Source organism: Vulpes vulpes, chromosome 2, assembly GCF_048418805.1.
Source record: "Vulpes vulpes isolate BD-2025 chromosome 2, VulVul3, whole genome shotgun sequence".
Taxonomy (NCBI): Eukaryota; Metazoa; Chordata; class Mammalia; order Carnivora; family Canidae; genus Vulpes; species Vulpes vulpes.
Genome location: NC_132781.1, coordinates 85,412,836 through 85,428,614, shown reverse-complemented (window position 1 = coordinate 85,428,614; position 15,779 = coordinate 85,412,836). Strand labels below are relative to the sequence as shown.

Here is a 15,779-nt window from a genome sequence, read left to right as displayed (position 1 = left end):
TACGGGGAAATTGAAATGACCGACTGTCCCGATGACCACGCCGTCTGGGCGCTCATGCCATCCTTCAGTGTCCTGCTTATGCGGTGTCTGAAGCATAAGCCCCTGAGCCGTGAACACGCAGGGAGGAATGACGAGCTTTCGGTCGTACGCGGCCCTACGGGGCCCTGTGTGCGTGATGTCAGCGCCACGTGCAGATGCCACGTGCCCGGCAGCGGGCTAGGCTCGGGGCACTTGGAGGACACTGACCTCGCCGGTCCTGTCAGGACGCCCGGGAGAAACGGGCAAATGCACAAAGTAAAGACCTCCCCGGACATGGACTTTCCCGGGAGTGTGTGCAGGACGGACTAGGGAGAGGGTCCGCCCGGGCCGGGAGCTGGGGGGAGAACTCGGCGCAGAAGCGAGTGTCCTCTGCACTGGGTCCTGGGGGATGAGGCAGCGTTTCTCACGTGGGGAAGAGGAGGACGTTCTGGAACCGGGAGGACAGCACGAGCAAGGGAAGACCAAGTGCCCCTGGGGCTGGGACACCTGGTTCACACGTGGCGGGAACGGAGGGAGAGTCTCCAGGTGGACGGGAAGACTCGGGCAGCGAGGGCGCCGTGGTTGTAGGGCTGCTCAGCTTACCTACTGCCCCCGCGACGCCTGGAGCGGCCTTGCCGCGGGGGGATCGGGGCTTTTCGGTCGGGGAGGCTGGGGTCTGGAGGCCTGATGGCTACTGCCCAGGTCCATGCCCATGCTGACAGGCCCGGATGAAAGCGGGGGCGGGGGGCAAACTGAGGAGTGTTTGAAGGGTGGAGTCCAGGGGGAGGCTGACCCGGGGAGCTGCGTGCGGACCGCTTCACAGCCCAGAATGCGACTCACGCCCCAGGAAGACCGCGTAAGACGTCGGCGTTGCCGGGTGCAGGACAGCCCCCCCCCCCCCGCCCCGTTCTTACCGTTGAGCACTAACTAGAGGCCCCGGGAGGCACAGCCGCTGCCGTGAGCTCCGTGCCGCCGACACCCCAACAGCGCTACTGACCTCGCCGTTCGGAAAGAAGCCACTCAGGCTCGGAGTGGGGAAGCCGCTCGCCAAAACCCACAGGCGGCCGATTCCAGAAGCAGAAGTCCAAGCCCGGCCGTGCCTCCGAGCCCATTCTTCCACCACACGTCGGCCCGTCTCTCTCGATCTCGCGGCCACCGCAAGGGCTGTGACAACGTCTACCAACCTCCAATAAAAGGACCTCAATCCTCGTACTCCGCTGTTCCCCTCTGCTAGGTTTATTCGCACATATTCCTGGGTCCTCCTCCTCCTTAGAACCCCCACTAAAATCTGGTTAACGTGCTTCTGAGGACCCAAAGCCACCCTGACACTTCTCCCCAGGCATGTCCGGGCACCTGCGAGCAGGAGGCTGGGAGAGGGCCCCGGCGCACCTCCACCACACTCACTCCACGGCCACTGTATAAAACCTGATCCAAAAAAGCCTGACATTCCTGATTTAGCTTTTAAAAATCATCTTAGGAGGGACGCCTGGGTAGCTCAATGGTTGAGCATCTCCCTTGGCTCAGGGCGTGACCCCGGGGTCCCGGGATCAAGTCCAGCGTCAGGCTCCCTGCGTGGAGCCTGCTTCTCCCTCTGCCTCTGTCTCTGCCTCTCTCTCTCTCTGTCTCTCATGAATAAATAAATAAAATCTTAAAAAAAAAATCTTAGGAAATGACAACTGTGGACTAATGGGATCAGAGCTGCATAATCCAAGGTGAGTTTTCTGGTTTGTACCCTCGAGTTAGTACGGTCAATCCCCATCATCCGCAGTTTCCACGTTTCTCCCCAGCGTGCTGAAATGTCTGTGGGACCGTCCCCGACCCCGGCCGCGGCCCCTCACCGATCATCCCAGCTGAGGCCCGGCGCAGCCTGCCTGGTTAGCTCTCGCGCCGCAGCAAGTGGGGCCCCGTGCCACATTTTTCGTACTTTTGGTGCTTTATGTGGGGGTTTTCCTGTGTCGAAGGGCTGAGGGCCACGGGGTGCTAAGTGTGGGAAGGCTGTGAGGGCCTCGGGGGGCGAGGGGGGGGGGAGGACACGGCTTAGAGGAGCTTCAGGCGGGTGGGCCGGTCAATCCCACAGCGCCACGCGTTAAACAGGCCTCTTTAAGCAAATGCATACGTAAGACAAGGCTATGTGCCTTGTTTTGATAGATTTGATAGATTTTGATCAGTTGATAGAAATGTGACCCGAGGTCCTCAGAACCCCAGCTGTCACCTGCCCTGGGGGCGAGGCTTCCGCAGGTGCTAACCCCGCGTTAGAGACTCCTCCGCTGCATCTTCGGGACCCAGGGGGTCATGAACTCGGTCCGGAGTCAAGAACTCGGAGGACAATCCTAGCTCCGCCACACACTTTGCCCGTCCCGCTGTCGAGCCCACATCTATCAAGGGGGAGTAGTAGTGTTTGTTCAGCGTCAACGAAGGGAAGTTGAGATAATCATAAATGTGTTTTTAAAAGGCAGAAAAGCCCTTTAATAACGTCAGTCGTAGATTTCGGTATATTTGGCACTTAGAATGGCTCAAGGTAGTTTCAAGGAGTCATGATTATTTTACTTTGGAAGCTATTTTTGAAACTGCCATATTTTATGATCCTGAGACCCACATTTTTTGATATTCGCTTGTTCAAAGATAATTCTAAGGCGCAACGACGATTCACTGTTTTGTTTTTTTTTTTCTTAGAGGAATGTGGAGTGCTGGTGCACCTTGGGGGAGCGGCAGGCAGAGAGAGAGGAATGGGGCTCGAACCCAGGACCCCAGGACCAGGACCTGAGCCAAAGGCAGATGCCTAATGGACTGAGCCACCCAAGTGCGCCTCACTGGGGTCTTTTTTTTGTTTTTAATTTTTATTTATTTATGATAGTCACACACACAGAGAGAGAGAGAGAGAGAGAGAAAGAGAGAGAGGCAGAGACATAGGCAGAGGGAGAAGCAGGCTCCATGCACCGGGAGCCCGATGTGGGATTCGATCCCGGGTCTCCAGGATCATGCCCTGGGCCAAAGGCAGGCGCTAAACCGCTGCGCCACCCAGGGATCCCCTCTCACTGGGGTCTTAGAGGACATCTAGTTTTTTTTTATTACCCTCTCCCCCCCTTATGAGTTCTCTCCCCTCCTGCTGACTGTGAGCTTTCTAAACAAGCGCGCTGGCTCTAACCTGATCCCCTCTCCACTGAGGCGTTTCCCCAGTACTTTCTTTTTTTTTTTTTTAATTCTTTTTTAAATTTTTATTTATTTATGATAGTCACAGAGAAAGAGAGAGAGAGAGAGAGAGAGAGAGAGAGAGGCAGAGACACAGGCAGAGGGAGAAGCAGGCTCCATGCACCAGAAGCCCGACGTGGGATTCGATCCCGGATCTCCAGGATCGCGCCCTGGGCCAAAGGCAGGCGCCAAACCGCTGCGCCACCCAGGGATCCCCCAGTACTTTCTTTTAGTAAGGTCTCGGCTTTCTGGATTTCCGACCCAAATATCATTTCCTTCCGTGGCTTTTTAAAAAGATTTCATTTATTTGAGAGAGCGAGAGCACGAGAGCAGCGAGAGGGGGTGGGATAAGCGGGCTCCTCGCAGAGCAGGGAACCCCATGGGGGGGCTCCATCCCAAGACCGTGACCTGAGCTGAAGGCTGACGCGTCCCCCACTGAGCCACCCAGACACCCCTCCTTCTGTGGCTTTTCACTTTGAATTTATCTTCACTTTCTTTCTGAAAGTTTAGACTTTTCAACTGACTTTAATTTCTGGTGTGATAATCTAACACAAAAGAGTAAGTGCTAATGCTCGCCCCTTAGGACAGTTACCTGCCCCCGTCTGCAAGGAACCGTGGGACAGGGAGTCAGTGCTATTCTCCAGAAGCCCCGTACTTGCGTGTGATCATCAAAACGCCTTTGCTGACTGTTTGACAAATACTACAGGAATCCAGACCCTGTCTGGGTCCTAAAAGAGCACCTTCTCCAACCTCTTTTTTTTTGGGGGGGGGGTAAGATCTGCACTTTCCTGTCCCCTTTTTTAACTGCCCAAGTGAAATAATCCCCCACTGCATCCTAATAGGCTCACGTGAAGTCCTGCTTCAAGAAAAGCTCCCAGGGACGAATGGTTTATTTCAGGGAAAACCCCAAAACACCAGGAATCTCAAAGTCACTCAACAGCACAACACCAGAGCAGCCGAGAAGGAACTAAAATCAGTGTCTCAGCCGTGACCTGGGAAGGCGTCCCTACTTTTTGTTACCCTTATTTCCTCTGAATGCTTTCTCCTTTGTAACTCGTCCATCCGCTTGACTGTTAGGCAGACTGATCCCACAACATAAGGGTACTTTCTACCACAGGAAGGCCCTAGGTCCTCCCATGGAAATGCACCCACCTTTAGAACAACAGAGGCCTACTGGGGCCGTTGGAAACCTTGATGTTGCTTAGAGAAATCCATGCCGTGTTATACAGGAGGCTACTGCTTACAAAATACTCTTGTTACATGCAAAACCAGGGAACTACTCGCTATGCTTTTCTTCAAATGGCTGTCTAAAAATAACAGATTCCCCCCACCTACCCGGATTTGTAGCTAATGGAGTGAAAGGTGGATTCTTAAGTGATCACCCACAATCTGGTTTGTTGTTTAGCCAAGGATGGAGAGTGGGTGATGAGGGCAAGGGCATAGTGATGGCTTCTCTTGCTTCAAATTTTTTCTTTTACTTTTTTTTTTTTTTTTTTAAGATTTTATTTATTCATGAGAGAGAGAGAGACAGAGAGAGAGGCAGAGACACAGGCAGAGGGAGAAGCAGGCTCCATGCAGGGAGCCCGACGCGGGACTCGATCCCAGGACCCCAGGGTCACGCCCTGAGCCAAAGGCAGATGCTCAACCACTGAGCCACCCAGGAGTCCCCTGCTTCAAGTTTTCATTGTTAACTGACATGTTCAACAGGATGCCCAATACTAAGCTGTCCCTAGGTAATGAGAAATGTTAAGTAATCACAAATAAGCTAATCTTTCTTCTGTTTAGAGAGAGTGAGAGCACAGAGGGGAGGGAAGGAGGGCCAGAGAGAGAGAGAGAATCTCAAGCTGACTCCAAGCCCAGAGTGGAGCCTGACACGGGGCCTGATCTCATGACCCAGGCTGAAGTCAAGTCAGATGCTCAAATGAGCTACCACCCGGGCATCCCTTAAATAAGCTAATCTTTCTTAAATTTGACACTAGTTTTTTTCTACTCATAGCTGACAAACTGATTTTCATTTATACAGTTGGGTTTCACTATGGATTATTATTTTTTTTTTCCCACTATGGATTATTTACAGCAATCACGGTTCTCCACGTGAAACGGCTACTGATTCACGTTCACGGAGGGGACTGCCAACATGGCTGGAATGTTCACCCTGAGGGTGGTGACCACAGCCTCATTTCAACAGTGTCATTCAGTACTGGACCATCAAGAAGGCTCAAGAAACTGCAGCATTAAAAAAAAAAAAAAAAAAAAGAAAGAAACTGCAGTATTTTCATCTTTCTGGGAAACAGAGACAGGGATTACTGGAAGATCAGCAAGGAGTCATCTGCGACACAGACATTTCACCTCATATAGATTCTGAGAAATGGGAGGAGGACTACATCCCAAACTACACCTTGGTATTTGCCAAGGACAAGTATTTAGGACTGGGAATCAGACAGTACCACCTGGACATCTGTGTTACTTGTCCTTGCTCTCTGAAACTCTTAGGCACAGCTCCGAATGGCTATGTCGATCTCCAGGACACTACTTGCTTCCCCATGCAAAGAAGAGGATGGGGAGCAAGATGGAAAACACACCTCTGGAGATGAAACCCCTCCTTGATCAACCATAATTTATGGAACTGTGAAAGCTGTGCAATCCCACAGTGCGTCTGCCCACCCCACTCCCTTGGACTTGGGAGAACCCAGTAGAGCGCTGGTTTCACTGCATTGAGTTCTACCCCAGTGTCTGTTGCAGCTGCTGCCTGCCTGGCTCGGGAAGACACCGCAGCCCTTCATCTAACCCCAGGGCTCAAGTGCAAAGGGAGAGATTGGATTAACTTCGCCTCTTGCTTCTCCCCCGCAACACAACTGCACTCAACCTAATTACAAAATATTCTGAACCAAACCTCAGGTCTATTTGAGGAATGTCTTTAAATGAAAGGATGGAAGGAAAATAAATGTCTGATTTGGCCATTCTTAACACCTGCTTTTGTTTTTGCTTTGTATGCGTACCAATAAACAAGTGGATAGTGTTTTTCGATATTTCCTTCTTTTTAAGTCGGCTGCCAAATTGGGTGGTTCAGAGACACTGAGTTAGGAAAAGAACAAGCTTTCTATTGATATTTATGTATCAGCCTTAAAGTTTTTTATTTTTTTATTTACTTTTTTTAGCCTAAAATTTTTTAATGTGCTATATATGCTTTACTTTGAACATACTATATTAGTTATAATAAAACATGTACGTAATTAACCGATAACGGTGTACACCGGTGGATACGTGCTCAAAATTTTTTATCAATGGGCTGCATGATTAAAAAGGTTTGAAGATACTGTTCTAATGATCGTACTAGGTCACAGACACGCAGGAGTGAATTAAAAGATATAAGCAAAATTGGCACCTTTTTAAGTAGTAAAAAAAAAAAAAAGATGTTTTGCAACCCAGAGACGATCTTGCCATAAAGATGACTTTACTCCACAAATCTAGTGTCTCTAAGAGGCAGAAATTGCCTGCTTCGCCAGGGGCACAAATAGTTTGGGATCAGCTTAATTACTGGTCTGTCTTTGATCTATTCCTTTCAGTTTACAGTTGCTTATTAACTTTAACGGGGAGCCTCATGCTAAAGAGAGACTGTGCCTGGTGAAACCTAACAAGAACGGCAAGAAATGAACGGAACAGGAGAGACCACTTGATCAGAAATACTCGCGTCCCCGCTCTGGAAGGATCAGTCCACTTTACTCTAACTACTGAATAAAACACATATAGCCAAGTCTTTAAAAATACAAAAGCTAAAAAAATAAAAATAAAAAAGATAATAATACAAAAGCTGCTTTTAAAAAAGAGGGCCACTTTTTGACGCAGACTCAGGCTCATGGCACTTGGCCTATTCCAATCTTCAGTCTAGAATGGACATGGATAGAGATCTTTGAACAGGACAACTTAAACATACACAGGGCAAGGCTAGTAGTAGTTCATCCTGAAATTTCTGTTTGGCACCGGAAGACTAAGGCCACCCTGTGCATGCCTGTTTTTTTTTGTTTTTTTGTTTTTTTTTAAATAACTTTTCTCCCTCGCTGGCCAAAACCAAAACCAGAAACATGCATACGCATGCACGCGGACACACAAACAGATGAGACCGGGAACGATCTGCAGGTGGCTTGTAAGAATAAGGCACGGTACCTGGTATGCTCTCTAATTTCCGTCTGAGCTCTTCATTTTCTTGTTGTAGTGAAATAACCTCCTGCTCCAGCTCTTGGCATCTAGGGCAGTAGCCTTCCTCTTCCTCCTCTTCTTCCTCCTCCGGCAGCGTAGAAGAGGACGGGTGACCGTGGGATTCGGAGGTTGCCGGGGAGGTCCAGCCACCTAGTGTATGCACGGGGGAGGTTGACAGAGGATCCACGTCGGCCAGCTGGCCATACTCACTGACTGAAGAGGTGTTTGGAGTTGGAAAGCTCCCTGAGAGCAGGTAATTCTGTAGGGAGTCAGTGAAAACCCTCAAAAAGGCAGAAGTCTGTTGTTTCCTTTGCATATATTGCATGTCTACGTCTATGTTATCTGAGGTCTGACTGTGGACCCCTTTCCCGATGGGACACTGCTCCTGTCTTTCGGTATAACTCGAGCCTTCCTGCTTTACACAAGAAATCATGGATTGAGAATGGTTGGAGTCCAGAAGCTTTCCTCCACAATTTAAGAGACTAAGAACTCGACTGCATTGCTGGGCAAAGGCATCCAAGATCATTCGACTCTCTGAAACACACGAAAAGACACATCAGAGATGGACAGCCAAAGACAAGGGAGAAGTAAGGTCCTCAATTTTGAGGTTAACGTTCAAAAATGTCAAAGATGTGCATTTCTGTCCTCCACCCCCCAACTACGGTGACAAGGCAGGATGCATTGGCTTCCTGTCATGCTGTAACCGGGTGGGTGCCCCAAGAGTCACCTCCACCCCTTACTCTGGGAATCGGCTGGACTGCGACTCTGAGCACCAGAGAGACCTCTCTCTTGCCGTGGCATTAACTGGCCTGCACAGGCCTGAATTCACACCTTTGGTTTCATTAATATCGTTACTCTAATGAATCGAGCCAGCCACTGGAGACTCAATTCCTCATTGATAGGAGGGCTCACGGCAATCATTACTTCTATTTCTGGAGTGCCCTCATGCCCTTGCTATTAATCAGCTGATACAATCCCTGCCGAGAGTACGTTGCTCCCAGATGCAAACTGGAGAAGAAAGAGAAGTCCTTCTGAAGAGCTCACTAGACCTCTGCGGTAAAACAGAGAGCGGCCTATAAGGCAAACGATGACGAGCCTGAAAGCAACACGGTGCTATCCAACATCTGTGCTCGCTACGCTTTCTTTCCATTGATCTGCGGACTTGGATTTCTGGTGAAGGCCAATGTTTATGCCAATCCGTAAGAAGCATCATGTGGAAAGCAGCAGTGCCTCTTCTTACAGCCTTCCATCAGATTGCCAAACCTCTTAAAAAATGGCACGCATGCACGGAGCGTGCTGGTTAGTTCACGGAAACGCCTTCTAACGCATATTAATTGTCAATCAGAGGAACGTAAAAACCAAATGGAAACCAATCAGCTTAGAAAAACAAACTAAACCTCTCAAGTCGTGAAAACGTGTTTTCATGACGTCAGCCTATGGGTCTTAAAAATTCACCCTAAATGCAAATGTCACAAGGTACATTCTCTTCTTTCCTGACCACCACCTGAGACAAGACTATCTGTACATACAGAGGTACGCTAGAAGGCTTACACAGAGGTAGTGGAGGCCTCTCATTTTCTTCTCTGCTCTACTCAGAAGAATGGCCACAAACAAAATACTATAGATCTTAGATTCCAGCAACTATTTATGATAGAAATTTAACTACCTACTTGCTATTTCTGACCATGTTGATCAGCTGTATTTTTGAGGGGGAACAAACTTTAGAAATGAAAAATGGTGAGATGCTGGAGGGCTTTTATGGGGACAACGAAATCTTTACTGAATATATGCAGGGCCTCTTGTTAAAAAAAAATAAGATTTGCGTTTATAGCATTTCATATTTCCTTGGCTGCGGTGGCAAGAGCACTCTGGGCAGGCTGTGAGTCCACAGGGCTATTTTCCTCCTGGCACAGCACATTCCCGCTCCTAGGAACAATACTGCCCTTAGGCACAGGCAGGAGGGGGGGGCTGCCCTAACCGTCCTCCTCCATCCCGCCCTCTCCCCATGGTGAGGTACCCAAGATCCAGGAGTTCCTTACTCAAACTGCTTCGAGGGCCTGTGCTGGACTCTTCCCTGAGCCATTCTCCCAAAGACAGACCATGGTGCCAGAGCGTGGAGGTTTGGACTGGGGCATCCATTCGTGTGTATGTGAGGTTCCTCCTAGTGGAAGAAGCTGGGGGTGGGGAGAGAAGGCCATGGGCTGGCTGAAAACTCCAAAGTCAAATCTGATCGTTAAGAAGGCGTCTTTGTCAGGGTAGGTGGATGGAACATATTTTATTTACCAGTTTGTTAATTATATTTAGATACGTGGTATGTAGGCCTGCATTTGTACTTTTGTTCTAAACCCCACAAATGTTAGGCACAGGCCTGTTTTTAACACAGTGATTTTTGAGTCCTGAAGAAAGAACGAGAAGTCAAGTACACGGTCAGGCTAGAACTGACCGATGGGCTGGGAACTGCGTTGAACAGGCCGGCAGGATAAAAGTCCCCTTGCTATTTTGGAGGAAAATGGATATGGATATGGGAAGTATCTTTTCACACCAAAACACTAGAATTGATGCCTCTGCCCCTGCCAGGTAGAAGGGAAGAACTGTTTGAACCCATGATTTAAACCAAAAAGTAATGGGAAAGACCTGAGGCATTTGGGTATTGACCCAAACCAAATAAACTGCCGAACCATATAAACAGGAAGAGTTAAGATGTTGCATTGTCATCTTCACTTCCGGGTTTTTGTTCTTTTACTAGTAAAATCAAAGGATGATATTGATTGGGAATTTTTAATTCTAGCACACTAGCAGTTTTCATTCATTTTAATCCTATAATCCCATTCTAGACCTGAAGTTGTATTTACCGTTTGCATTTTAATCAGCACAGTCTCAATTGATTTACATCCTATGCACCTTTACCATAACCTTGATGAAAGGAACAAAATATGAAAAGAAAGGCGAAAACAGAGGTGCCTACAAGGAATTGCCCGAATAGCACACTCAGTAGCTTTCATCATATTGATAAATCACATCAGGGTATAGATTTTAAGGGAAAAAAAAACCTGATTTAGGGACAAGCATGATTTGTTTTCTTAATTGAAGGATAAACTTGTAACACGCCAAAAAAAATCATCATGCAACACACTACATTATGAAGATAATGTATTAAAGTGCACTGACAATATTAGAGAATAGCTTTAACCATAAAACAGTTCTTGCCTTCAGTGTTTTAAAACGCTTCATTCTGATTTTGTTCTAAGAGCTGACAGATGCAAAAATAGCGACCATAAGCCTTAAAGTCAAACTTCTCCTCTTTTTGGTACCTTAAGATATTTAAATAGTGTCTTAACATCAATACAAGGAAGAACATGATGAAAAATGTTACTATTACACTTGGCATTAAACAGCACATCTCTCTACCTACTACACAGCCCAGCCAGCAATACTTCAGCTTTCCAGACAGAATGTGATTAGAAATGCAAGTACTACGCAGTGCCCATTATTGTTAAGAAACAGAGAAAAGTTCTGTTTTTATATGAATACAATTGAATGGTCACTGACCCATGATTCTTAATTGAGCAAAGTGAGAACATGAACATTTTGAATTTTTTTAACTTTTTTTTTTTCCCCTAGTAGAACGCTGCACTCAAGCGATGGCAGGGAAGTAGAAAGTCAACAGTCTACAAAGGGGCTTTATAAAACTACCTGCCGTATTCCTAACTTCTCTAAAGTCCAACACTGCAAAATGTAGATAAATCCCAATCACAAAGCACTGCAAAGTGACCACCTGTAATTTATTTTGCTCTACTGTGCAATCTGTTGGGATAATATCAGGTTGCAAATTGTGCCGAGTCTTGATTCCAAAATCTGAACCCGTGTTTATCTATTTTTTTTAATTAAAAGCTTCATTTCTAGAAATTCTTGTGAATTTAAGTGGTTCAGTCTATCCTAAATCTGATAAGTGAATAAGGAGAGGGATGGGAACTCGGCAACCAAACACAGGCGCCTTTACTTTTAATGGCCTTCTTTGTAAGTAAAGCCCTGAATGGAATTTGCCCATCACAGCGGATACCCAAGAGTATTCTGTTACTATGAAGGAGATCACAGTCTTCGAGATTAGTGGTAACCTTTTGATTTTAGCCCAGTGAAGGGTGAAATATATTAATATTAAAAATGCAGAAGCAGAAAAGATTTTTTTTTTTTTGTGATCCACTATCCTGTATCCGTACGTTCTATCTGCCAAAAGGATTTCCAGCTAGTTCAAGATAGATGGTTCCCTTAAAACATTAATGTAACTTAAGAGAGGACTTCATGGCATAGAAAATAGAAGTCAGAAAATGAAAGCATCTTTGGGAGCATCACCCTCGTCTTAAATCAGTGAACTAGGTCTTTGAAAAAAAAAAAAAAACACCATCCAATTTTTTTCCATAATGGCAAACATCAACACAGCAAAACAGGATGCAATTTTTCTAAATAAATAAATCAATGATGTGTCAAAAATTAACAGATGAGTTAATATACTCGGTGCTATCAAAACCAGATGGTGCTTCCTAATATCCATCCTGCTCATCTGGACCATCGGTATATAAAATAGGATGCTGCTATTTGTGATGGCAAACAAAAGCAATCATGCCTGCCAAGCACATACTATAACAGGCAGCATTTCAGCTCTGCTAGACAGAAAGTAATTAGAATGCTTTTAATGTCCAAAAGAATGATGCTGATAGGCTGCCACAGATGTGTAGATTTATGAATATTTATATGGTGGTTTATAGCTGACACTTTTATCAGTTGAAGAAGATAAAATATCTGCCTGACTCAAAAGCTTGACAGTCAGGTTAATAAAATCTCATTAAAGAGAATGACCTATGCAATTATATAGGATTTATTGTAATTCATTTTTGATTGTACTCTGCTTAAAGATGCAATTTCCCATTTCCTGATGCCAAATTTAGGCTGCATATCAAGATCTACGTGGGTTTTAACTCTAAGCCTCCCACAGAGGGAAAATATGCTTTTAAAAACCACGGTATATTACCCCTTTTAAGGGAAATTATACTCTTTGTGAGATTTTATAAGAATCCTGAAAAATCTATTTTTAATCACCTATTTCTCCTCTCAATGGTTTATGGCTTTTAATGGCAAATAAGATTCACTTCAACCTTTTCATCTTTTCCCTGTATTTACTCTGGACACTCAGCTGTATCTCTTCTATCCTTGGCGCGATTCATCACATGGATGTCTTGACTATTTTCCCTTTACTGGGTGGCTGGAGACGCTGCAAGAACACTTTTGTGAGGGTGCAACAAGCAACTCACCACCTCCCCAGCCCCCTCCCCAATACGCTTAAATGGCGGCTGGTCTGTGTGCACACAGGCTCATTGGTTCAAAGTGGAACCATTAGTTCCTCCAAGAGCCAATCAGCTCTTCAGGTGACTGTCCCTCTGATGGCCACTCACATCTCTGTGCCTGTAAAGAGCCGGCTTTGTCCATCAAGGATGAATTTTATGAACACAATTCATGAGGTCTAGTACTATGGCCTTTTTTTTTCCTGCCAAACCATTTTCCTCACTGCATGGAAGGAACCTACCAACCAACCCATCTTTCCAACAAGCACACGGCATTCTGTCTTTGGTGCTATCAAGCTTACCTCTCTCTGATCTTAAAAAAACAAAAAGAGCAGCAGCAACAGCAGCCTTGAGAATAAAAGAAAACAAAAAGATATAGGGAGTTTGAGGGTGCATCAAACAAAGCCCCCTTTCACTCTTTTAGATTCAGCAGTGTGATTTCCACCTGGGAACAGAGACAAAATTAAGAAACACTGAAAGAGAACATTTAGAACAAGGTGAAAAGGAAACACACACAAACTCCTTGTGAAGGGAAGACTGCAAGGGCGCTGCCAGAGTGGGAAGGGGCATGGAGAGGACATCAAGTGGCAGGTGGAGAAAAGAGACACAATGCAGGGAAAAAGAACAGGGAAGAGCAACGTTAAAACTGGCTGAAAATGGAAGTGAGGGAGCAGATTCAGAGCGTAAAAAAGAAAGTAAACGATTGAATGACAGCGAAGACAGAAAGGAGAAAGCAAGAGGGGGTTAACGACAGAAAGGGGGAAGACCCTGGGGGAACGTGGTGGAGCTAAGGTCACCCAACGGGGCAGGCAAAAATATTGGAAAATGGGAAAAGAACTCGAGCTGGGCAGAAACAACATAAAAAGTAACGCCAAAGCACAACTAGGGAGTGAACATGGGCATGAATTACAAGAAAATAAGAGTCTAGCCGCAGAAAGGAAGAACACAAAGCTTCCCAAGAAGGAGAGAACAGAAGAAAAATAACGGGAAAGGCGGAGGCGGGTGAGGAGCCCAAACACAAGAGAATACGGGGTGGAGACCTCAAAAAGCATCCCCGGAGCAGCGAGGAGCCCACAAGGTGCCCCCTTAGAGTCAGGCAGGGGGTGATGGAACCAGGCTCACTATTACCTGCAATCAGGTTTTCTTTCTCAAAACCAATCCTTCATGTGTCAAAATATTGACAAACAGCGTAACGTTGGCACAGGCGCCTCTAACTCCTGTAGAGACGAGCGAGGCTCCTATTTCCATTAGGACAAAAGCCTCGGCCCGCGGACACGCAGCTTCGGGGGCTCTGAACCGTCCTTTGGGGCCCGAGGAGGAAGTTTCCGACCTGGGGGCGCCCCGGGGGCGCGGGGGTGGGGCCAGGCCCGGCTCGGCCTCCCCGCCCCGGGCGCCGGCTGCGCGCGGAGGGTCCCGCAGGGGGCGGCCCCAGGTGCGGCCCCAGGTGCGGCCCCCGCCTCCCCGCGGAGCCGAGCGGCCGGCCGGGCTGGGGGCGCCCGGTCCCCGGAGTGCGCCGCGGGGCCGGCAGGTGCGCACCGAGGGGCGGCGGGCAGCGGGCAGCGGGCAGCGGGCGGGCAGCGGGAGCCGGACGGGGCGCGGGGGCGCCGGGAGGGGCGGCGGCCCAGGGCCCAACGCGGCGGCCGTCCCGGATGCCCGGCGCCCCGGCCCTCCCGTCCTGCCCCGGGACCCGGGGGCCCTGCCCGCCCCGGGACGCCCGCCCCCGCACCCCGCCGCCCTGGGACGCCGGGCGCCCCGCCCCCCACCCTCCCGGGACCCGGGAACCGCGCCCGCCGCCCCGGGATGCCCGCCCGCCCCGGGATGCCCGCCCCGCCCCCCGCCCGGGACCCAGCACCCCCGCCCCGGGATGCCCGCCCGCGGGGTCCGAGCGCGGAGCCACCTGTTAGGAGGCGCGCGGCGTCGGAAGCTGCGCACGCGGCGGCAGGTGGCGGCGGCGGCGGCGGGGAATTCTCTAGAAGTTGCGGCGGCGCGTGGAGACCCGGGGCTGCGTAGACCCGGGGCTGCGCCCCGCCCGCCCCGCCCGCGCCCCCGCCCCCGCCCCTCCGTCCGCGCGGGCAAAGTTGCGTCTCGGCGCGGTACCTGCGCTGAGCTCCAGGCTGGCGCCGTCGCTGCCCGCGCTGCTGCTGCTGCTGCTGCTGCTGCTGCCCCCCGCGGCGGCCCCCGGGCCCGGGCCGTAGCGCACGACGGCGGCGAAGGACGAGCACGAGGACGCGGCGGGGGCCGGCGGCGCCGGGGTCCTCGGGGGGCCCTGGGGCGCGGCGGGCGCGCAGGACGGAGACGACGACGAGGCGGCGGCCCGGCCGGGCCCGGGGGGGAAGGAGCCCTGCGGCGGGAACGGCGGCGGCTCGCCCGCGCTGCTGCTGCTGCTGCTGGAGGCGGCGGCGGGCGGCGCGAAGGGCGGCGGGGGCGGCGGCGGGCGGGCGAGCGGCTCGAGCAGCGGGGCCCGGTCGTAGCGCTTGGCCAGCGCCGGCCGCTTGCCCGGGAACGTCCTGAGGACGCCGTAGGGGCCGCGCTGCCGGTACATCCTGGGGCCGCTGGGCCCCTCCTCCGCCGGCCGCAGCGCCCCCTCCATCCCGCGCCCGCCCTCCCCGCGCGCCGCCCGGCTCCGAGGGCGCCTCCGCCTCCCGCCCGCCGGCGCGGCCCGAGTGCGCGCGAGCGGGGGCCGGTGCGCCTGAGCCCGAGCCCGAGCCCGAGCCCGGGCCGCCGCCGCCGCCGCCGCCCGCCGCCGCCGCTGGCATCGCTGAGCCCCCGCGCGGGGGGCCGCCGCCGAGCGCTGACTGACAGCGCGTCTCGCCAATGCCTGCGGGGAGAGCGCGGGCGCCGGGGCCGGGCCGGGCGGGGAGCGCGGGCGGGCGGGACGGGGCGGGGCCTGCGCGGGCGGGCGCCTCCCACGGGGGAGGGCGGCGCGGAGCCCGGGGCGCGCGCCGAGGGGCCCCAGGTGCGCGCAGGTGCGGCGAGCCCGGCCTCCCCGGGGCGCGCGCGCGGGGCGGGGCGCGGGGGCGACTTTCGCCCCATTGTGCG

General features: G+C 50.8%; 1 protein-coding gene across 5 annotated transcripts in view; it reads right to left on the bottom strand.

The window, feature by feature from the left end:
• BEND4 (BEN domain containing 4) overlaps window positions 1–15,461 on the bottom strand; it is a 35,005-nt gene extending 19,544 nt beyond the window's left edge. Inside the window, exons 1-3 of one of the 5 annotated variants that reach the window (XM_072749104.1) lie at window positions 14,838–15,461; window positions 9,444–9,578; window positions 7,372–7,938 (exon numbers count right to left, since the gene is read on the bottom strand). In XM_072749104.1, the coding sequence (XP_072605205.1) occupies window positions 7,372–7,938; window positions 9,444–9,578; window positions 14,838–15,330 (1,195 nt within the window). In that variant the 5' untranslated portion in view covers window positions 15,331–15,461. Of the gene's footprint in view, window positions 1–7,371; window positions 7,939–9,443; window positions 9,579–13,042; window positions 13,200–14,837 lie in introns of those variants that run through there. The other 4 variants (XM_072749102.1, XM_072749105.1, XM_072749106.1 and 1 more) reach the window with 4 other exon arrangements.
• Window positions 15,462–15,779: the final 318 nt, after the last annotated feature.